Below are 19,615 nucleotides of genomic sequence, written 5' to 3' on the forward strand. Positions count from 1 at the left end.
ATGTTTCGATATGAATTTTAAGAAAAATGAGTAAAGGTTAGAAAAAAGATTACACTGTTTTTCTTGTGGTTTCTGCCAAGTTTTAGTGTTAGGTACTAAGAGTTTTTTTATTGTAAAATCAGGTATTAACGTTGTTGTGTTAAATGATGAAACTTAATATTGTGACAAATTAAGACATTAATGCCTGATTTTACAACAATAAACTCTTAGTATCTGAACATTGAAACTTGATAGAAAGCACAAAGACTAACGGTGTAATTTTTTCTAAAGGTTATTATAAAGTATTTGTTTTAAAAGTTATAATTTCATATCTTATCTATATTTTCTATAAAAGGAGAAATCCCAATAACATAAGAAAAGCTGATGTGTCAGTAGGAGAGGCTGTCCAACAAGGCTTTTCTTATGCCATTTTCACATCATAAACCTTAATATTAAAAGACTTTAAATTTCAAAGTTGGCCCACATTCAGCTTTTTCAAAGGTCTGCCCATATATACAAAAGGGCAAACCTCTGCCTTAAATTCAAAATCTGTATAAAATTCAAACCTCTACCTTAAACGTCTGCCTAAATTCAAAATCATGGCTCCAGATTCAAAATTTAAACATGGCTCCACATTCAAAATTCAAAATTCAAAATTCAAATCATATATTCTATTCTAATCCTATAAATAAGATGTAATTATCTGGCTCCACAATTAAATCTCTCTCGCTCATATCTGCGAGCGTATCTCTCTCTCTCTCTCTCAAATGCATCTTTCTCAGGATTCAGCCGCTAATCTCCGATTACACTTCTTTGTTTGAATGTTTGTTGATTCTGTTTACATGTTATCTGTAACGCCCCAAAAATGTTAGCAAGAAAATAAATATACAAAGTAAATAAAGAATGAAACTTGGTTAATGAAACATGACCAAATGGTAACTAATTAGGTGATAAAGTCTAACTTAAAACATATTATCAAAGTGGGAGGACTAAAGTGCAAATATTAAACAAATAGGGGTTTAATTAGTGAAGGAAAAGAAAAACACCATGTCTGGTGTTGGGATCGATCGAACAAGGGCAGGGAGAGGGTGAATAACCCTAAAACTCAAGAAAACAAGAATTGAAGCTAAAATCTCAAGGGAAATTCGATGCATGAGCCCTCCTTTGTGAAAATCTAACCCTAAGTATTGAAGTGGTAAGTCTAATTTGCTGAATTTGTGAATTATTGAAAAAGGGGTAAAACCCAATCTCGATTCCTTGTGTAATTTGTGATAAATCTGAGTTAAAACTTGCCTTTAGAACAAGAATCATGCTTGAATTTAGGATTGTATGAAAAATGTAGTGAAAACCCACTTTGTAAAGATTATGTTACTAGTAGGAGGTTCATAAGGAATATGATCATGTTTTAGATGATATGCGAAATTGTTGTGATGTTTGAATGCTAGATAAACTGAATTTAGAATGGGAATTATGTGAATTTAGAGGAAGGTGATTTTGTGTGATGATAAACTAGTAGGAACATGCTTAATAGACTTGTACCTTGAATCTTGAATGTGATGCCTACCAAGTGTTTGATGAAATGCATAAAAGATGAATGTATATGAAAATAGTAGAAAGAATTGATAAACTAAGTGAAAGAATGAATGTTCTAATGTAGGCGTGAAAGAAGAAGGTACAAGCACTAAGCAAGCGGAAGGAGCACAAGATCGAGGTATGCTTCGTGTCATACGAGTCTTTATTATATTTCCTATTTACATAAACATTCGTTGTAAAAGCTATTCTTATATAACGAGATCGACGATGTAGTAAGCAAGCGACAAATCCCTTGTGGATTTGGGTATGTCAATGAAAGTAGTGTTGAGTTATGCTAACCCAAATTTCATGGGTCAAATGTGTATGCTTAGCTCTCTACGAGAGTGTTTATGCTAAACCCAATTTCATGGGTTGAATGTGTATGCTTAGCTCTCTACGAGAGTGTTTATGCTAAACCCGATTTCATGGGTCGAATGAGTATGCTTAGCTCTCTACAAGAGTGTTTATGCTAAACCTAATTACACGGGTCGAATGCGTATGTCAAACTCTCTACGAGAGTGGTTATGCTTAACCCAATTATTGGGTTGTTGTATGCTTAAGAGTAAGAATGTTCTATGTGGTTAAAGCTAAATCGAAAGGTTATGATTTTCTATGAGATAACTAACTTATTAAATTTGTGAATGTTAATGTAGGTAAAGCACCTCTATAGGCGATTTGGAGTCATGGGACGAGCACATGTTCAAGCCTTAAAATACCAAACGCTTCCGCAACTCATATGCATACTTTTGGGTCCTTGTTTTGACACTTTATTAGACTTTGTTGAAATGTTTTAGATTTAAAAACTCGTTACTTTTGTTGGAATGGTTTTATGTAAATTGGGTCGTAGGTAAACGTTGTATGTTATGTAAAAACAGGGAGTATGTCCGTTTTACAAACGGGTCATGCCCAAATTTTGTAAAAATTTCTTTAAGCGTCAAAGTGGTATTTTAATTCTCCGAAAAATCTTGTTTATGTAGTTAATCTATTATTTTTGAAAAGCGGTCCTTACAAGTTGGTATCAGAGCCATGGTTTGAGGGATTCGAGCTTTTAACACGATGCTTGAACTCAAACCAATGGCTCGTTCGAAAGTGTGCTCGCTCCCGGATCGCCAATGAGGTAATAATGTATGATTTCGATAAATGCTAGTATATGATATGAGTTTAAGATGTAAGGTTAAGTTAAATATGTGAAGTAACAATTATGGGCATCAAAACAAGTAATTCCGGAACCCGGGCAGCTGGTACGGACCTGGAAATGGGTTAAAAGACAAAAAAAATAAAGTTGCAGCGAAATGATCAGGGGAAGGCCGTCGCCGACGCCCTGTAGGTCCGTCGCCGACGCCTTGTTTTGGCCGACGGCCTAAGTTCCTGTCTACGGACGTATTTACCCGACGCCCACTTTTAAGAGCCGTCGCCGACGGGCCACCCTGCCGTCGCCGACGGCTAGCGCGTGTCTGTTTCGCTAATTTGCCTTGTTTTTACCCATTCTAAGTCCCCGTATCAATTGAAAGCCTACTAAATTGCGATGAAAAGTCCACGAGGGACTTCATAAGTATGGGGAACCATAAATAGAAATTTTGAAGTGATGAACTTGAAATAATCGGAGGTGACGAGTCGAATAATATGAACGAAAAGTGAAAATTTTAAAAGGCAAATAAAATTCAACTAAGGGAAGGTGGATGAAATAAACTTGGAGTAATGAAATGTGACGTAATGAAAGCTTGTTAGTTGTGTTAAATATAAATGTGATGTTGTGTAGATGGCCGATGCAAGAAATATCAATGATGATAATGATAATAACAATGATGCGGCTAGACAAGAAGCATTCGAGAACAGAGTTACAGAAGTAGCGGAAGGGGTTATACAAGCCAATCTTCCACGGTTGGCTCAAGAAGTAGAAAGCCGAGTTCTAGGGGTTGTGGATGCTATGATGACTAATAAGTTCGAAGAGTTGAAGGAATTAATCGAAGGATCAAAGGGTAAAGGTAAGGAACGAAGGTGCACTTACAAGGATTTTATGGCATGCCATCCGATGACGTATGACGGTAAAATTGACCCAGTCGAGTGTCAAAGATGGGTCTCGAATATAGAGGCGGTGTTTATACGAAGCCGGTGCGATAAGGAAGACCAAGTGATGTTCGCTACCGGTTTACTAACCCATCAAGCGAAAGATTGGTGGGATGCGCACAGCAAGGAAATAGGCGAAGATAGGCTGCAAGCTATGACTTGGCAAGAGTTCAAGGGGCCCTTCATGAGATATCATTGTCCTCAGTCGGCGATCGACAAGATTCAGGAGGATTTCTTACGCCTCCGGCAGAAAAATGAATCAGTGAATGAAATAGCAAACAATTTTATGGATAAGATGAAGTTCTGTGGAGAATTGGTAACAACCGAAAGGATGAAGATAAATCGCTTCTATGGCGTGTTAAAAGCAGAAGTTAGAGAATTCATCACTCCCTCAAAATGTGAAACTCTCGAGGAGCTCATTGATTTAGCGCGGGATAGAGAGATCGAAATTAAAAGGCAAGAGGAGCGAGGTGAAAAGAGGCCGAGTGACAAAGGTGCAAGTTTTAGTCCATCCAAAAAGGGGAAGTTTCAGGATCAAGGAAGAAAGGGTAAGTCGAAAGGTGGGATTACGCCATGCAAGACGTGTGGAAAGCTCCATACCGGAGAGTGTTTGCTAGGTAAGAAGGGGTGCTTTAAATGCGGTAAGGAGGGGCATTCGTCCTATCAATGCCCGGACAACCCAAAGACTTGTTTCAACTGTTTCGAAAAAGGGCATATCAAGTTGGAATGTCCAAAGCTTCAACAAGGGTCAAAGAAAGAAGATAAGAAGCAAGAGGGTTCTAGGGCAAAGGGGAGAATGTATCAGATCACGTCTGAAGAAGCCAAGTCCCAACCAAATGTGGTTTCAGGTATTTTTCTAATAAATTCTATACCGGTTTACGTTTTGTTTGACACCGGAGCTACCATGTCGTTTATCTCTAGTGAACTTGTCCAACGTCCATCCTTTAAGATTGAACGAATGTCGATGCCCTTAGAAGTAGAGATAGCAGATAGCAAAAGTTTCTTGTTGCACGAAATATGTAAAAGTTGTAAATTGACCATTGAGAATGAGGAGTTTGCTATTGATCTTATCCCCATGATCTTGGGGGAATTCAAAGTAATAGTGGGTATGGATTGGATGTCTCAAAACCACGCGGAGATAAATTGTGAAACCAAAACCATACATCTCCGAGCCCCAAGTGGAAGACGATTAAATGTACAAGGCGAAAGAAAGATAGAAGCGAAGCTATGTACTCTCGTTCAAGCCACTAAGTACGTGCTCAATGGGAGTAGAGCATATTTAGCTTACGTAGTAAATACTCAACAAAGCTTCCCGAAGCTTGAAGATGTTGAAGTTGTGAACGAATTTCCGGATGTATTCCCGGAGGAATTGCCGGGACTCCCTCCCGAGCGAGAAGTGGAGTTCAATATCGAATTGAATCCGGATGCGCAACCAGTCGCGAAGGCTCCCTATAGATTAGCTCCCACGGAAATGCGGGAATTAATGACACAAATACAAGACCTCCTAGACAAAGGCTTTATACGCCCAAGTGTGTCGCCTTGGGGAGCGCCCGTCTTATTTGTTAAGAAGAAAGACGGGTCAATGCGCATGTGCATCGACTATAGGGAGTTAAATAAGCTAACCATAAAGAACCGCTACCCTTTACCTAGAATTGACGACCTTTTCGATCAGTTACAAGGGGCGAGTTGGTTCTCCAAGATAGATCTACGATCGGGGTACCATCAGGTTAGAGTACGAGGAGAAGACATTCCAAAGACCGCATTTAGAACCCGATACGGACATTATGAATTTTTAGTTATGTCCTTCGGGTTAACAAATGCGCCGGCGGCATTTATGGACCTTATGAACCGTGTATGCCGACCCATGTTGGATAGATCGGTAATTGTATTCATAGATGACATTTTGGTTTATTCACGAAGCAAAGACGAACATGCGGTACATTTGCGTGAAGTACTCGAAACTCTCCGTAAGGAGAAGCTCTACGCAAAATTTTCAAAGTGTGCCTTTTGGCTTAGGGAGGTACAGTTTCTGGGGCATGTGATAAATGCGGAGGGTGTTATGGTCGATCCTTCAAAGATCGATGCTGTAATGAAGTGGGTTCCTCCGAAAAACCCAACAGAGATAAGAAGTTTTCTGGGTCTTGCTGGATACTACCGGAGGTTCATACAAGATTTTTCCAAGATAGCCTTACCCTTAACAAAACTGACCAGAAAGAAAGAGAAGTTTGTATGGGAAAAAGAACAGGAGGAGGCTTTTCGAATGTTGAAAGAAAAACTATCAAGTCCCCCAATCCTAACGTTACCAGACGGAACCGAAGACCTGGTGGTCTATTCAGACGCTTCACACCAGGGATTGGGTTGTGTTCTAATGCAAAGAGGGAGAGTTATCGCTTATGCTTCGCGGCAATTGAAGCCTCATGAGATGAACTACCCCACACACGACTTGGAATTAGCGGCGGTAGTGTTTGCATTAAAAATTTGGAGGCATTATCTATATGGGGCAAAATGCACCATTTACTCGGACCACAAAAGCCTTAAATATTTCTTTGAACAAAGAGACCTAAATATGAGGCAGCGGAGGTGGTTGGAACTTATCAAAGATTATGATTGTGATATCCTCTACCATCCGGGGAGGGCAAATGTAGTAGCCGATGCATTAAGCCGTAAAGAGTATCCACCTCCCATAAAAGTGAAATCCATGAAGATGGTAGTTACGCCACGATTACTCGAGGCAATACGTGAATCCCAGATAAAGTCGCTCGGAGCGGAAGACCTGAAGAGGGAACGACTAAAAGGTGTGATCAATAATCTAGAAGAAAATTCGACCGGGCTTAAGACGCGGTTCGGCCGAATTTGGATTCCGCGATTCTGTGAAGTCAAAGCTGCCTTGCTCGACGAGGCACATAAGTCTCGATATTCGGTCCATCCCGGGGCTACAAAGATGTATCGGGATTTGAAAGCCAATTATTGGTGGCCGGGAATGAAGCGTGACATAGTTAAATACGTCGCGAAATGCTTAACATGCTCCCAAGTGAAAGTAGAACATCAAAAGCCGTATGGGAAATTACAACCTTTGGAGATACCGGTATGGAAGTGGGAGGAACTAACGATGGATTTGATAACCAAACTTCCTAAAACAAAGAAAGGGCATGATACAATATGGGTAATCGTAGACCGACTTACAAAAAGCGCTCACTTTTTACCCATCAAAGAAACTTACTCTTCCGAGAAAATGGCAGAAATTTATATGAACGAGATCATATCCCGTCATGGAGTGCCCGTGTCGATTGTCTCGGATCGGGACACTAGATTTACTTCTCGTTACTGGCGGAAGTTTCACGAGAGTGTGGGTACGAAGTTGCACATAAGTACCGCCTACCACCCTCAAACTGACGGCCAGTCAGAAAGAACCATTCAAACGCTCGTTGATATGTTGAGGGCGTGTGCCTTAGATTTTGGAGGAAGTTGGGACGACCAATTGCCCCTGGTCGAGTTTTCTTATAATAACAGTTACCATAGTGGTATTCAAATGGCACCGTACGAACTATTATACGGGAGAAAATGTAGGACTCCCATATGTTGGGGCGAAGTGGGACAAAGGGAGCTTGCACCAAGTGATTTAATAGCAATAACGAATGAAAAGATCGAAATGGTTAGAACCAGGTTGAAAGCAGCCCAAGATCGGCAAAAAGCTTATGCAGATAAGAGAAGGCGTCCTATCGAGTTCCAAGTTGGAGATTTTGTCTTGTTAAAGGTGTCCCCATGGAAGGGTATAATCCGTTTTCGCAAACGGGGAAAGCTAGGTCCTCGTTATATCGGGCCGTTCAAAATCTTAGCTCGGGTTGGAAGGGTTGCGTATCGACTAGAACTACCGCCTGCTCTAGACGGGATTCACCACACCTTCCACGTGTCACAATTGAGAAAGTGCCTTGCGGATGAGACAGCACTAGTATCTCTTGATGATATTGAGTTGGACGAAGGGTTAAATTATGTCGAAAGGCCCATAGCCGTTAAGGATTTCAAGGTGAAGAATCTCCGCAACAAAACTGTTAGACAAGTGTTGGTACAATGGCAGCACCGGAAGGGTTCGGATCTTACGTGGGAAGCAGAAGACGAGATAAGGAGGCACTATCCTTTTCTTTTCGGTATGACAATATTTAAATTATGATCAGGTTTCGGGGACGAAACCTCCTTTAAGGGGGGTAGACTTGTAACGCCCCAAAAATGTTAGCAAGAAAATAAATATACAAAGTAAATAAAGAATGAAACTTGGTTAATGAAACATGACCAAATGGTAACTAATTAGGTGATAAAGTCTAACTTAAAACATATTATCAAAGTGGGAGGACTAAAGTGCAAATATTAAACAAATAGGGGTTTAATTAGTGAAGGAAAAGAAAAACACCATGTCTGGTGTTGGGATCGATCGAACAAGGGCAGGGAGAGGGTGAATAACCCTAAAACTCAAGAAAACAAGAATTGAAGCTAAAATCTCAAGGGAAATTCGATGCATGAGCCCTCCTTTGTGAAAATCTAACCCTAAGTATTGAAGTGGTAAGTCTAATTTGCTGAATTATTGAAAAAGGGGTAAAACCCAATCTCGATTCCTTGTGTAATTTGTGATAAATCTGAGTTAAAACTTGCCTTTAGAACAAGAATCATGCTTGAATTTAGGATTGTATGAAAAATGTAGTGAAAACCCACTTTGTAAAGATTATGTTACTAGTAGGAGGTTCATAAGGAATATGATCATGTTTTAGATGATATGCGAAATTGTTGTGATGTTTGAATGCTAGATAAACTGAATTTAGAATGGGAATTATGTGAATTTAGAGGAAGGTGATTTTGTGTGATGATAAACTAGTAGGAACATGCTTAATAGACTTGTACCTTGAATCTTGAATGTGATGCCTACCAAGTGTTTGATGAAATGCATAAAAGATGAATGTATATGAAAATAGTAGAAAGAATTGATAAACTAAGTGAAAGAATGAATGTTCTAATGTAGGCGTGAAAGAAGAAGGTACAAGCACTAAGCAAGCGGAAGGAGCACAAGATCGAGGTATGCTTCATGTCATACGAGTCTTTATTATATTTCCTATTTACATAAACATTCGTTGTAAAAGCTATTCTTATATAACGAGATCGACGATGTAGTAAGCAAGCGACAAATCCCTTGTGGATTTGGGTATGTCAATGAAAGTAGTGTTGAGTTATGCTAACCCAAATTTCATGGGTCAAATGTGTATGCTTAGCTCTCTACGAGAGTGTTTATGCTAAACCCAATTTCATGGGTTGAATGTGTATGCTTAGCTCTCTACGAGAGTGTTTATGCTAAACCCGATTTCATGGGTCGAATGAGTATGTTTAGCTCTCTACAAGAGTGTTTATGCTAAACCTAATTACACGGGTCGAATGCGTATGTCAAACTCTCTACGAGAGTGGTTATGCTTAACCCAATTATTGGGTTGTTGTATGCTTAAGAGTAAGAATGTTCTATGTGGTTAAAGCTAAATCGAAAGGTTATGATTTTCTATGAGATAACTAACTTATTAAATTTGTGAATGTTAATGTAGGTAAAGCACCTCTATAGGCGATTTGGAGTCATGGGACGAGCACATGTTCAAGCCTTAAAATACCAAACGCTTCCGCAACTCATATGCATACTTTTGGGTCCTTGTTTTGACACTTTATTAGACTTTGTTGAAATGTTTTAGATTTAAAAACTCGTTACTTTTGTTGGAATGGTTTTATGTAAATTGGGTCGTAGGTAAACGTTATATGTTATGTAAAAACAGGGAGTATGTCCGTTTTACAAACGGGTCATGCCCAAATTTTGTAAAAATTTCTTTAAGCGTCAAAGTGGTATTTTAATTCTCCGAAAAATCTTGTTTATGTAGTTAATCTATTATTTTTGGAAAGCGGTCCTTACATTATCATTCCAGTATCATTGTTCCAACATCGTCGTTTTAATGAAGCTTCTCATCACACATCAACCTTTCAATATCGATGTTGCAGTATCATTGTTGCAACATCGTGAAAAGTTGCATGTGCTACCTTCTTTGATGAGAGAGTTGCATTGTTCGATTTTCGTTAAATCGAAAGTCAGGTTTTCTTGCGTCGGTAAGATTTTCTCCTTTTATAGAAAGTAGAGATTCGTGCAATATCGTGAAAAGTCAGATGTGCTAGAACAGGTGAGAGGAGACCTTTGCATTTTAGGTTTGTTTCTTATTTTGATTAACTGTTGATGATGTTGAGAGTTTTTATTGACGCTGACATTTTAGAATATATTAAGATGCATCTTGATATTATTAAAATGAACTACTACATAGAAAAATAGAAACTTAATGAAATATTTATAAAGTATTACATGCTAGAGTTAATACTTGCTAGGATTTCGTAGACTCTGGCCTTTCTCCATGTAGTTTCATGCTCTTTTTTGAATTTCAGGTCAGTAAGCATGTTGTAGATTTTCTGATCCTGGTTTAGAAGTTGTGTCAGAAACTCTTCTACATTCTTCTAGAACTCTGATGGAGGAGAGTGGAGGACTTCATCGAGCAATGCTATGATGTTCCAGGTTTTGTTGTAATTAGTGTCATTGATTATGTCGACTTTCCTGTTTAGTTCTTCGTCTGTTCTTTGTTCTTTGAGTGACCACATCGAGAATTGTGTTTTAACATCGCTGGTGTCTAACCAGTGGTAGAAGCTGAAGTTTGCCATGTAGATTTTTTGTTGGTTTTTCTGAATTGGAACAATTTTTGACAGAAAGTGATTTGTAGGACAATTTGTTGATGTTTTGAATCAAAAGTAATCATTGGTCTTTTATAGAGTTTAAAAACGCGTCTACATGGTAAATGAAGAGGTTAATTTTAATTGTGATAATCTGCTTTTGTTCTTTGAACTTCGAAATTTTGTCCCTTGGTTTTCTTGGTATTTAATTTTACAGTTTTCCCATAAAAGATAGGGTTTGAAAAGGTTTTTGCATCAAAAGACTGTTGTTTTGATTTATACATTAATATGTTTATATTAAATCTACACGTTTTCACTGTTAGATATTTCAGTATATAAACTCATAGTCACTTCACATGTTGGGATGCGAACGATCTTTTCGTGACAAACAATTTCTGCCTTGTTGCTTGATAACCAATCCATCCCTACTACCACGTCGAAGCTTCCCAACTTGACCGGTAGTAGATCCAAAGCAAACTCACGCTCTCCCAACTCGATTACACAACCTCTGACCACTTCATTGGCTTCTACCAACTTTCCATTCGCCAATTCGATTGAGTACGGGATATCTAATTTACTAGCGGCTAACCCAAGCATATTCTTAAATTCTAATGACACGAAGCTATAATCGGCACCAGTATCAAATAAAACGGATGCAAAGCGTTGGTTTATAGGGAACGTACCAGTAACAACATTAGGGTCCTGGCGCGCTTCCCTCGCTTCGATATTAAAGGCTCTTCCTCGTGCTTGGTTTAATTCCGGGCAGTATCTCTTAAAATGCCCAATGTCACCACAGTTGAAACAACCCATTCTTTGACCATTTCCTGCTCCGTTCCCAGCTTGATTGTTGTTTTGATTTCGGTTCACAGTACCCGCTTGATTCGCGTTGTTGCCTCGGTTTCCATTTCCTTCGTTATTTCCTTGTGCACGATTTCCATTAGCACCACGGTTATTGTTCTGATTACCAAAACCTCCTTGGCCACCCCGACCAGCATTAGCCCAGCTGTTATCCTTCAAATGTCCAGTTTTTCCACAAGCTTCGCATACTTTCGAACCACACCGGCCAGAATGGTGACGCTGGAAGGTGTTACACTTGGGGTGTGTACCCATATAACCTTTTCCTTTCTTCCCAGCACCGGTTGTAGCTTGAACCGGCGTGCTTGACTCTCCTTTCTTAACAACCCCGCTTGTTCCTTGTTTGAAATTCGAGAACTTCCTTTTATTCTCGCCAGATGACTCTACGTGGGTCTCCTTCTTCTTTGGCTCAACATTTGAAAACTTGTTTAAGCGGACGACTTCCTCAGTAAGAGCTACGCTCAGATCGATTGCCTCTGTGATTGTCGCAGGCTTTGAAGTAGTCACCATACTCATGATTTGAGGAGCTAAACCCCAAATGAAGCGCTCGATTCGCTTGAATTCCGGTGTAACCATATAAGGTACCACATGAGACAGGTCGTGAAACCTTTGAACGTACTTAGCGATTTTGGGTCCTTCCATCTTCAGATGCCAAAACTCAGTTTCCAACTTATGAATTTCAGCGCGAGAGCAATACTTTCTTCGCATAAGCTCTTTCAGCTCGTTCCATGTCATTGCATATGCAGCGGCTTCAACAAGGGTTTGTACTTGTAAATTCCACCAGGACAGGGCTCCGTCCAAGAATAGCCCAGAAATGTAAGTAACTTGTTGGTCTAGAGCGCACTTGCTCATTCGGAGAACAGACTCCGTCTTCTCGGCCCATCTGACAAAAGCAACGGCACCTCCGGTGCCATCAAAGTTTGCAGGCTTGCAGTCTAGGAACTGCTTGTAGGTGCACCCTCCACATACGTTAGAATATACAAATGGTATTAGCAAACTTGCTAGAGATATCCAAATGTATCGTGGTATGTCTTAATGACTTAATATTACCATGAGGCGGATTGTTATTGCCATGGTTTTGGGAGATATTCCCACTGGTTTCCGCCTGCGAATCAGCATATTGCGCAATGGCGGCAGCAATGACTTGTTGGAGTTCTACCTCGTTGGTAGGCATGCGTGTCTGGCGTCTTGGTGGCATCTTCTAAAGATGTGTTTACGTTGGTCAGGTCGTAATAAATAGAAGGATCATACGTATATAGTAACAATATCAACACATAACTTCTCATGTTATAAACAAACGAAACACATAACATCTCATGTTATAGAACATAAACAATAAATCATACATCACATATGATGAGAATACTGTGATTGCACTGTCATAAATCGAGACCACAATGTAAGGTTTACAAGTACACAACTGTATCATACAACATCCATGACTAAGGGCCACATCGCCCTAGTCGAAAACTATCAAATCAGTGTCAATACATCCAATATACATAAAAACAAAAGCCATAATCAAAATGCAGTCTCCCAAAAGTTGTGCAATCGCCATCTTCTCAACAAAAGTCTACCCGTGTCGTACAAAATGGCCCTAAGCTGATGGCGGTGGAGGAGGGGGAAAATGAGAAAAGAGCAAACGTCGCATGTGAAGCCAATCCTCCTCCATAGCTCGATGAGAGTGCAACAAGTAAGCTATCTGCTGCTCAGGAGTCCAAAAGCGAGCGGCAGAATCTGTTGAAAGTGGACGTGGAGGATGAGATACTGCAGGTGGAGTCTGGCACTGGCACGGGAGTTGCTGAGCTCTCTCAAGCTCCTGCACGCGACGGGTCAGTGCCTCCTGCTGTATCATGAAAGATCTGAGAATATCCTCTGTAGAGTAACCCATGTGATAAGGATGATAAGGATCAGATGGTGGCATGATGGGTGGCGAAGTCCAGAGGAACGGCTCACCAGCTGGAGCAAAGGATGGCATAGAAAACGGTGCAATAGGGGGAATCGCAGTATGATGAGAGATCTGTGGTACAAACTGATCTCCTCCAGTCATGAAAGGTATCTGACCAAACGGCTGACGGGATGAACCCTCCCCAGGACGTGGTGGGGGTATGTCCTGGAGAAATGTGATAGGCAAGTCGGTGCGGTGAGCATCAGCAGTAAGTGTGGGTAACAATGGTGCATCAATAGGAACTGAAGCAGGTGCTGAACAGGTGTAACAGGTACCACAAAAGGCGGTAGTCATCATCATCGTCTATCCACCCATTTAGGGTGTGCGCATATCGAGGATCATCATGGGTCGCGAAAGGTGCATGATCGGGCTGCACAGGCACGGGATCAGGAAAAGGGGCAACAAGAGGAGCAACAGGAATATCAGCGATATGAGGAGCATCAATAGCATGATCATCCTCCAACAGTGGAGCAATAATAGGATGATCGTCAATAGGTATATAAGCAATCAAAGGATCAATAGCGGGTACATCAGCATGAATAGGGTCATGCTCGAATGCGGGGCTGGAGCAACTACTGGCTCGGGGTCCACAGCAGGCTCCGGATCGTCAAACTCCATCTCAAAATCAGCGGGATCAGCAAACATAGGGTCAACAGGGGCTACGGGATCCTCCATGGGCTAATCTAAATGTATGAACTCAATGTCATGATCTGGGTCAAAACCGGGTGGGAAAACAGGATCCGAATCATCATCAATGTCATGACGAAACTCAAAGCTAGGGGCAGGGGCAGGTGCAGCGGATGATGCCATATCAGGGTCTGTGTCGTGCGAATGATGCTGCACTCCCTGCGCATGTGAAGGTGCAGATGCCACAGACTCAAAGGAGTCTGGGACAGGTGAATGGATGGGTGCCTCCTCCGCAGGAGCATCATCGAGAAGTAGGGGATCACCAGCAGCAATAAGGGCCTCGCCCTCCAAGTCATCCTCGAGTGGGTCCTCATCAAACAAGTCGACGTCGTCATCAGCGACTACGTCAAGGGGCATATCAACAATAGGTTAAGCGGCAAGGGGTACAGGGGCAGGGATCACCGCGAGCGGCAAATCCCCAGCGATAGGGCCATCAGCGGGCTCAGCAACGACATCGGGCAGCACAAATGGCTGGAAATCATCATCGTCCGTGCTGGTAGTATCTGAGGCATACACCTCGTGCTCTGATGAGACCATGTCGTCCGATCCTATAGGCATGGGGTCTGTGGTGTCCGACTCTCAAGTGCCGGATGAAGGCATGACGTTTGTAACACAAACACACATATGCACAAATAATCAATCATATAGTCAAATAAACATGTTAGTCATCAATAAGCAATCAAGAAATCTTCCTAGTCCCACTAGTCTAACCTCCCAGCCTCCCAGACTGCACCACCTAGTCCCACTAGATTAACCTCCCGGCCTCCCAGACTGACTCCCTAGTCCCACTAGACAATTCTCCCAGCCTCTCAGACTGACCTCCTAGTCCCACTAGACTACTCTCCCAACCTCTCAGACTGACTCCCTAGTCCAACTAGACTACTCCCTCAGCCTCCCAGACTGAGCCCCCTAGTCCCACTAGACCACTCCCTCAGCCTCCCAGACTGAGCCATAACTAACAACTAAAATGTGCTCAACTTTTGTTTGTAAAAGCGTTTTGTTCTCAGGATCTGGACATAGTGGATGCAATGTAAAAATGTTTTCGTGAGAGCCCTAGTGATCATAGTCTAGACTCGAGAAGGAATCCTAGTTCGCTATGATCAAAGCTCTGATACCAAGCTGTCACACCCTGGCTTTGCGGAAGCGTGGGTTTATATGGTGTGACTTCTTAATACCATAGCTTAATCACAACAAAGCTATATGAAAGTAAAACCATGCAGATCATCCATTGATTTAAGTTTTAGAATAAAAGTACCACAACATTGTCTTAGAGCGTTGACACATGCAACGGAAATTACAACCTAAAAATATAAAAACGTTGTTCAGAAGACATAACCACAAACATAAAACAGACGCAGTTTAAGAACTGTGACTCGTCCAGGTAAAAGCCACAACCCCTAAACTTGGATGATCCCATAACTCTAACGCAGCTTGAAAACGTAGCATACCGTGCCAGATCCTTAGTTCCCTGAAATACATGTAAGTTGGAAAAATCAACAAAAATGTTGAGCGAGTTCATGTGTAGTGAGTATGTAAAACCTTTCTAAGTATAAAACCCCTAGTATGTAGCAGATAAGGACATAAAGAGATCACCAATAGTTTGCAAGGCCATTGATATGTGTGAAGTGCAGTAGGAAGACTCAAACCTATCAGATTTTTGCGTCGGGCACCAAGTCACCCCGAGGTCCGTACTGTTGGGCCTGGGGCTGGGCTCACTACACCCAGATAGATCTACCACTATTGTCCCTCGGTCCTACACTAAGGATTAATCACCTCCAGTTCCCGCCTACCCACTCACATGATCTAAGTAGTAACCATCCTTACGCTAACCATACCATGTAAAAAGTATTCGTAATCATAGTAACATGTATTTCACCACCGGAGTATAAAAACTGAAAACAGTTAAGAGAAAAGGGGGACATGAACTCACCGTAGTGTGGCTCTAACTAGTAATCTCCCAGTCAACCTGCTGTGCGACGACCTACACGTACTAACTTTTATTAGACAGACGGCCGTGCCTTAGCTTAAGGTTTAAGTTTTTGGGAAATAGTTAGACAACTATTTCGTGTTTACACTTGTTAATCATGTATCAATTATACTCCTTCCCAAGGCTGGGGGTTTCAATACATGTGCGTTTTCTTGCAATTCCAAAAATATATTATTAAGTCACACTTAAAATATATTTTAATTCTATCTCCAAAATATAAATATTTTCCCAAAAATATTATATTTTATTCCATATAATTTTTCCCAAAATAATACTTTTGTCAAAATATGCATGTAAGAGTATTTTTCTGAAAATACGTAAGTTACATTTGAAGTTCGGGTGGTAACAATAATACCGGTGTAACTTAAATATTTATTGTGAAGGCGTTGGTATTATTTTGGAGTCGTTAATATTCGGTATGTTCCAGTAATATTATTTTTACTCTAAAAATAATATTTATATAGTTCACAAAATAATCATAAAATTACATAAGTGTTACTATGAAAAATATATATTCTAAATATATATTTAACAAGCTTTATTTATAAAAATCCCACCTCCGACACTTGGAGATTTTGTAATAAAAATTCATGGCGAAGGTTGTTTGGAAAAACAAGTTAAAAAGATATTTTTAAGCACTTGTCATGAAAATAATTCCAAGTGTTATTTTCTAGAAAAATTTCCTCTGTAACTGGAGGTGGCCACGCTTTCTAGCGTATCATTTTCTTTTCAAAATTCAATCAACAATTTTCCCAACATCATCAAACAATATTCAAACATTAAACTAGTCAAAAATATACATAAATCGCAACCACATGAACTTGTAAGTTGTGTAAAAGTATGTAGTAACTTTCCATCATTTTTAGTAGATCTTTCTACCTTTATAAATAAAATCGGTTTCTCGGACATCTCATTTTTAAAGAAAATTGAAGTTTACAACTTCTAGTCCAAGGATTACGAAAATATTTCTTTCTTAAAACTTTTTGTCACACAAGTGTCTACACACTTGTTTGTTCATAAAAATGTCTTTGTTGCAAGAAAGATCCAGCTTTTAAACATGGTTTCATTTTACGCTTGGTTCTTCGAAAATACCACTTGCAGATCCTTAGATCTACTAGCAGTACTAGAAAAAAGGGCAATTGTCACCAAAATTTGCCACCGAAAAAAAAAGATAGCAAATTTAGGAACCGATTTCTCACCAAAATGAAAATTAAACGCGCTTATTATAATATGGTAGCTAAGTGGTGACAATTTTTGCCCTTTTTATTTTTGGTCACAAATTCATAAGAAAAATACAATTTTGGTGGCTAAAGCATGGCAAAATCATAGGTTTTAAAAGATATGATTGAATTGTCACCGTTTCAACGGTGATAAAATATGAAAATTAATTAACACTTTGAATGAGCGGGCAAATATTTCCGCTCTCCACGTTTTGGGGTTTTGAATAGTCTCAAAATTACTCGCTGATTCATATTCCACCTTCCTTTTCTCCCTTGCCTTCATTCACTTCCCAAACCCTAATTTCGTATCCCTCCCTCTAATTTCATTAGTCGTGTGGTTAGGGTTTTGTGTTTGCTTGTGACGGGGAAGGGGCGAACGATAGAGAGAAACGACACTCATGGCGGAAGCATAGGATGGAGAAACATTCCTTGAGGTTAATTTCTGACGAAATCAACGCCATCAAAGACATAGCCATTCCACCTTCTTGAGGTTAATTTCTGCACTAGGTTAATTAAATGAGTTGTTGATAATGAACTGTTATCTATTTTGTCCATGGCAATGATTGGATCTTTGGAGGTGGTGTCTTTTTGTACGTGTTCTATGAATTCATTCTAACATTGGATTCAAATCACAATTTTTGATGAATCTGAGAACACCGAGCTAATTATGATAGATTGGCAACAATGATGTATTGGTATAGAAGGGGGTATAAAAGTGGGGATATTGTAATTTTGTATCTTTGGTTGCAGGTTAGTGAGCATAAAAGTGGGGATACGATGTTGACCAGAAGAAAGTTTTAGTTTTCTTCTTTGGAACACAAGAAATGTGAGTTTACCTTTTGAAAGTTTGTTTTGTGGAATTGTGGTTTTTGAAAAAATTTGACGTTTTTTCGATTTCGTTACCGCTTATTTATAAAACGTTACGGCTTGGCAGATTTTCTAGATCCGCCACTGTGCTTCAGTGATGTGTATGGGAGCAATGGCGGGTGCCTATATTTTTACACTATTTTCGGTATAAACGCCGCTAGTCGTTATAAACTTTTGACTGATTTGCTTCATCATGTTTGACCGATTATTAAACTTTTTTGTTGCAGATAAAATATAGTGAAAGAGTAAGTGGTTTGATACTTGTTTACCCTCTATGCAGAGAGTAGCTTCTTGGAATGAATGGTTTTACAATAAGGTTAGTTCTTTCATTTTTTTTTTGTTTTCAATATAGTTATCACTTTTTTTGAGCATTTAGAAAATGTTGAAACAAATCTATGATTTTATAAACATATTCTTGATTTGGTTATGCACGGTCACAATGATCTAACCAAAGTTTTTATTCATAGTTCATGTCGAAATTGCTTCAATATTGCGTTATGTGTGACATGTTAAAGGAGTTATTGATTCACAGATACTTCAGTAAGGTATATATTATTCAAACTTTTTACCTTTGTAATACTTTCCCATACTCTAATGGGCCTACCTAATTCACTATATAACTTTGATCACAAAATTCTATGGGTTAAATCAGGCGGTCTGTGGTAGTCTAGAAGTCCCAGAATCAGAAATCGTTCGAGCATACAGGAAGGTTAGTTGTGAATTTGCGATACTACCTTAATTGGCCTCGGACATCTAATTTAGCTTCGATAACTAATAATAACAGGACGTATGACTTTAAAAAAAAAAATTTGCTACGCCAATTATGAAGTTTTTAGTTTATAATTGTCGGTCCCAAGCCCGGATAAAGGAGGAGGGTTTTGTTACTAAATATGCTGAAAATGATAATTTTGCAAAAGCGCCACCACTTCGTAGTTCGATTTGGGCCTCCGAAAACAGAGGAACGACACTTTTTAGAAATCAGAGCAAGTTCAATTTATTTTTTACTATTTCAAAACGTTATTTATATATAAAGAATTTCCCACTCCCAATACTTATGAACTGTCATATATGCAAACTTACATTAACTGTGAATTAACTTAAACCTGTGCCGGAAGCGCCTGTAATAATACTAGTTTCGTTAATGATGACTTTTTGATTTTATTCAGTGGTTGTTGGTTGTTTTGTAGATTGAAAAGTTGAAATTGGTTATCAAGGAGTTCTTTAAGGAAAAGGATGAAGAAAAAGAAAGATTAAATGGAATTATTGTTGGGTTGTTGTAAAAGCAAAAGATAAGGTGGATATGGATACCATGCTCAATAGGATGTCATAAGTTGAAGCGATCACAGTTCGAAAATATGCTATAAACACTTGGTTTTGAGTGTTTTGATGTTTATTGTATTAGGATGGTTTTGAACAGAGATGTTCTATATACATTTTTGGGTTTGTAGTTTTATTGAGTGTTTTATATAATTGTAATTTTATCGAAACATACTTTTAATAAAAAAACAGGGAAATGAGAAATTTGTATGGTGTGTTTGAAAATAATCAATCCAAGTGGTTGCTAAATGGTAGCATATGTGTAATGCTACTGGCTAAATAGTTGCAACTAATTTTCAATGAAAACGGTGGCTAAATGGTATCAAAAATGGTGGCAAAACTTCAATGAAAGAGGTGGCTAAATGGTGACAATATAGGTGGCTAAAT

General features: G+C 39.5%; 1 protein-coding gene and 1 long non-coding RNA gene across 2 annotated transcripts; both read left to right on the plus strand.

The window, feature by feature from the left end:
* Positions 1 to 1,523: 1,523 nt before the first annotated feature.
* On the plus strand, positions 1,524 to 9,345 carry LOC110935490. The gene is made up of 3 exons (XR_002589129.2): positions 1,524 to 1,690; positions 8,627 to 8,680; positions 9,195 to 9,345. It is a non-coding gene; the product is annotated as an uncharacterized LOC110935490 (long non-coding RNA).
* Positions 9,346 to 18,137: 8,792 nt separating this feature from the next.
* LOC110935477 (pollen-specific protein SF21-like) lies at positions 18,138 to 19,398 on the plus strand. The gene is made up of 4 exons (XM_022177864.2): positions 18,138 to 18,227; positions 18,379 to 18,456; positions 18,564 to 18,620; positions 19,099 to 19,398. The coding sequence occupies exons 1-4, from the start codon at positions 18,186 to 18,188 to the stop codon at positions 19,189 to 19,191; spliced, it is 270 nt and encodes an 89-aa protein (XP_022033556.1). The 5' UTR covers positions 18,138 to 18,185; the 3' UTR covers positions 19,192 to 19,398.
* Positions 19,399 to 19,615: the final 217 nt, after the last annotated feature.

The sequence above is a fragment of the Helianthus annuus genome, chromosome 1 (assembly GCF_002127325.2).
Source record: "Helianthus annuus cultivar XRQ/B chromosome 1, HanXRQr2.0-SUNRISE, whole genome shotgun sequence".
NCBI lineage: Eukaryota > Viridiplantae > Streptophyta > Magnoliopsida > Asterales > Asteraceae > Helianthus > Helianthus annuus.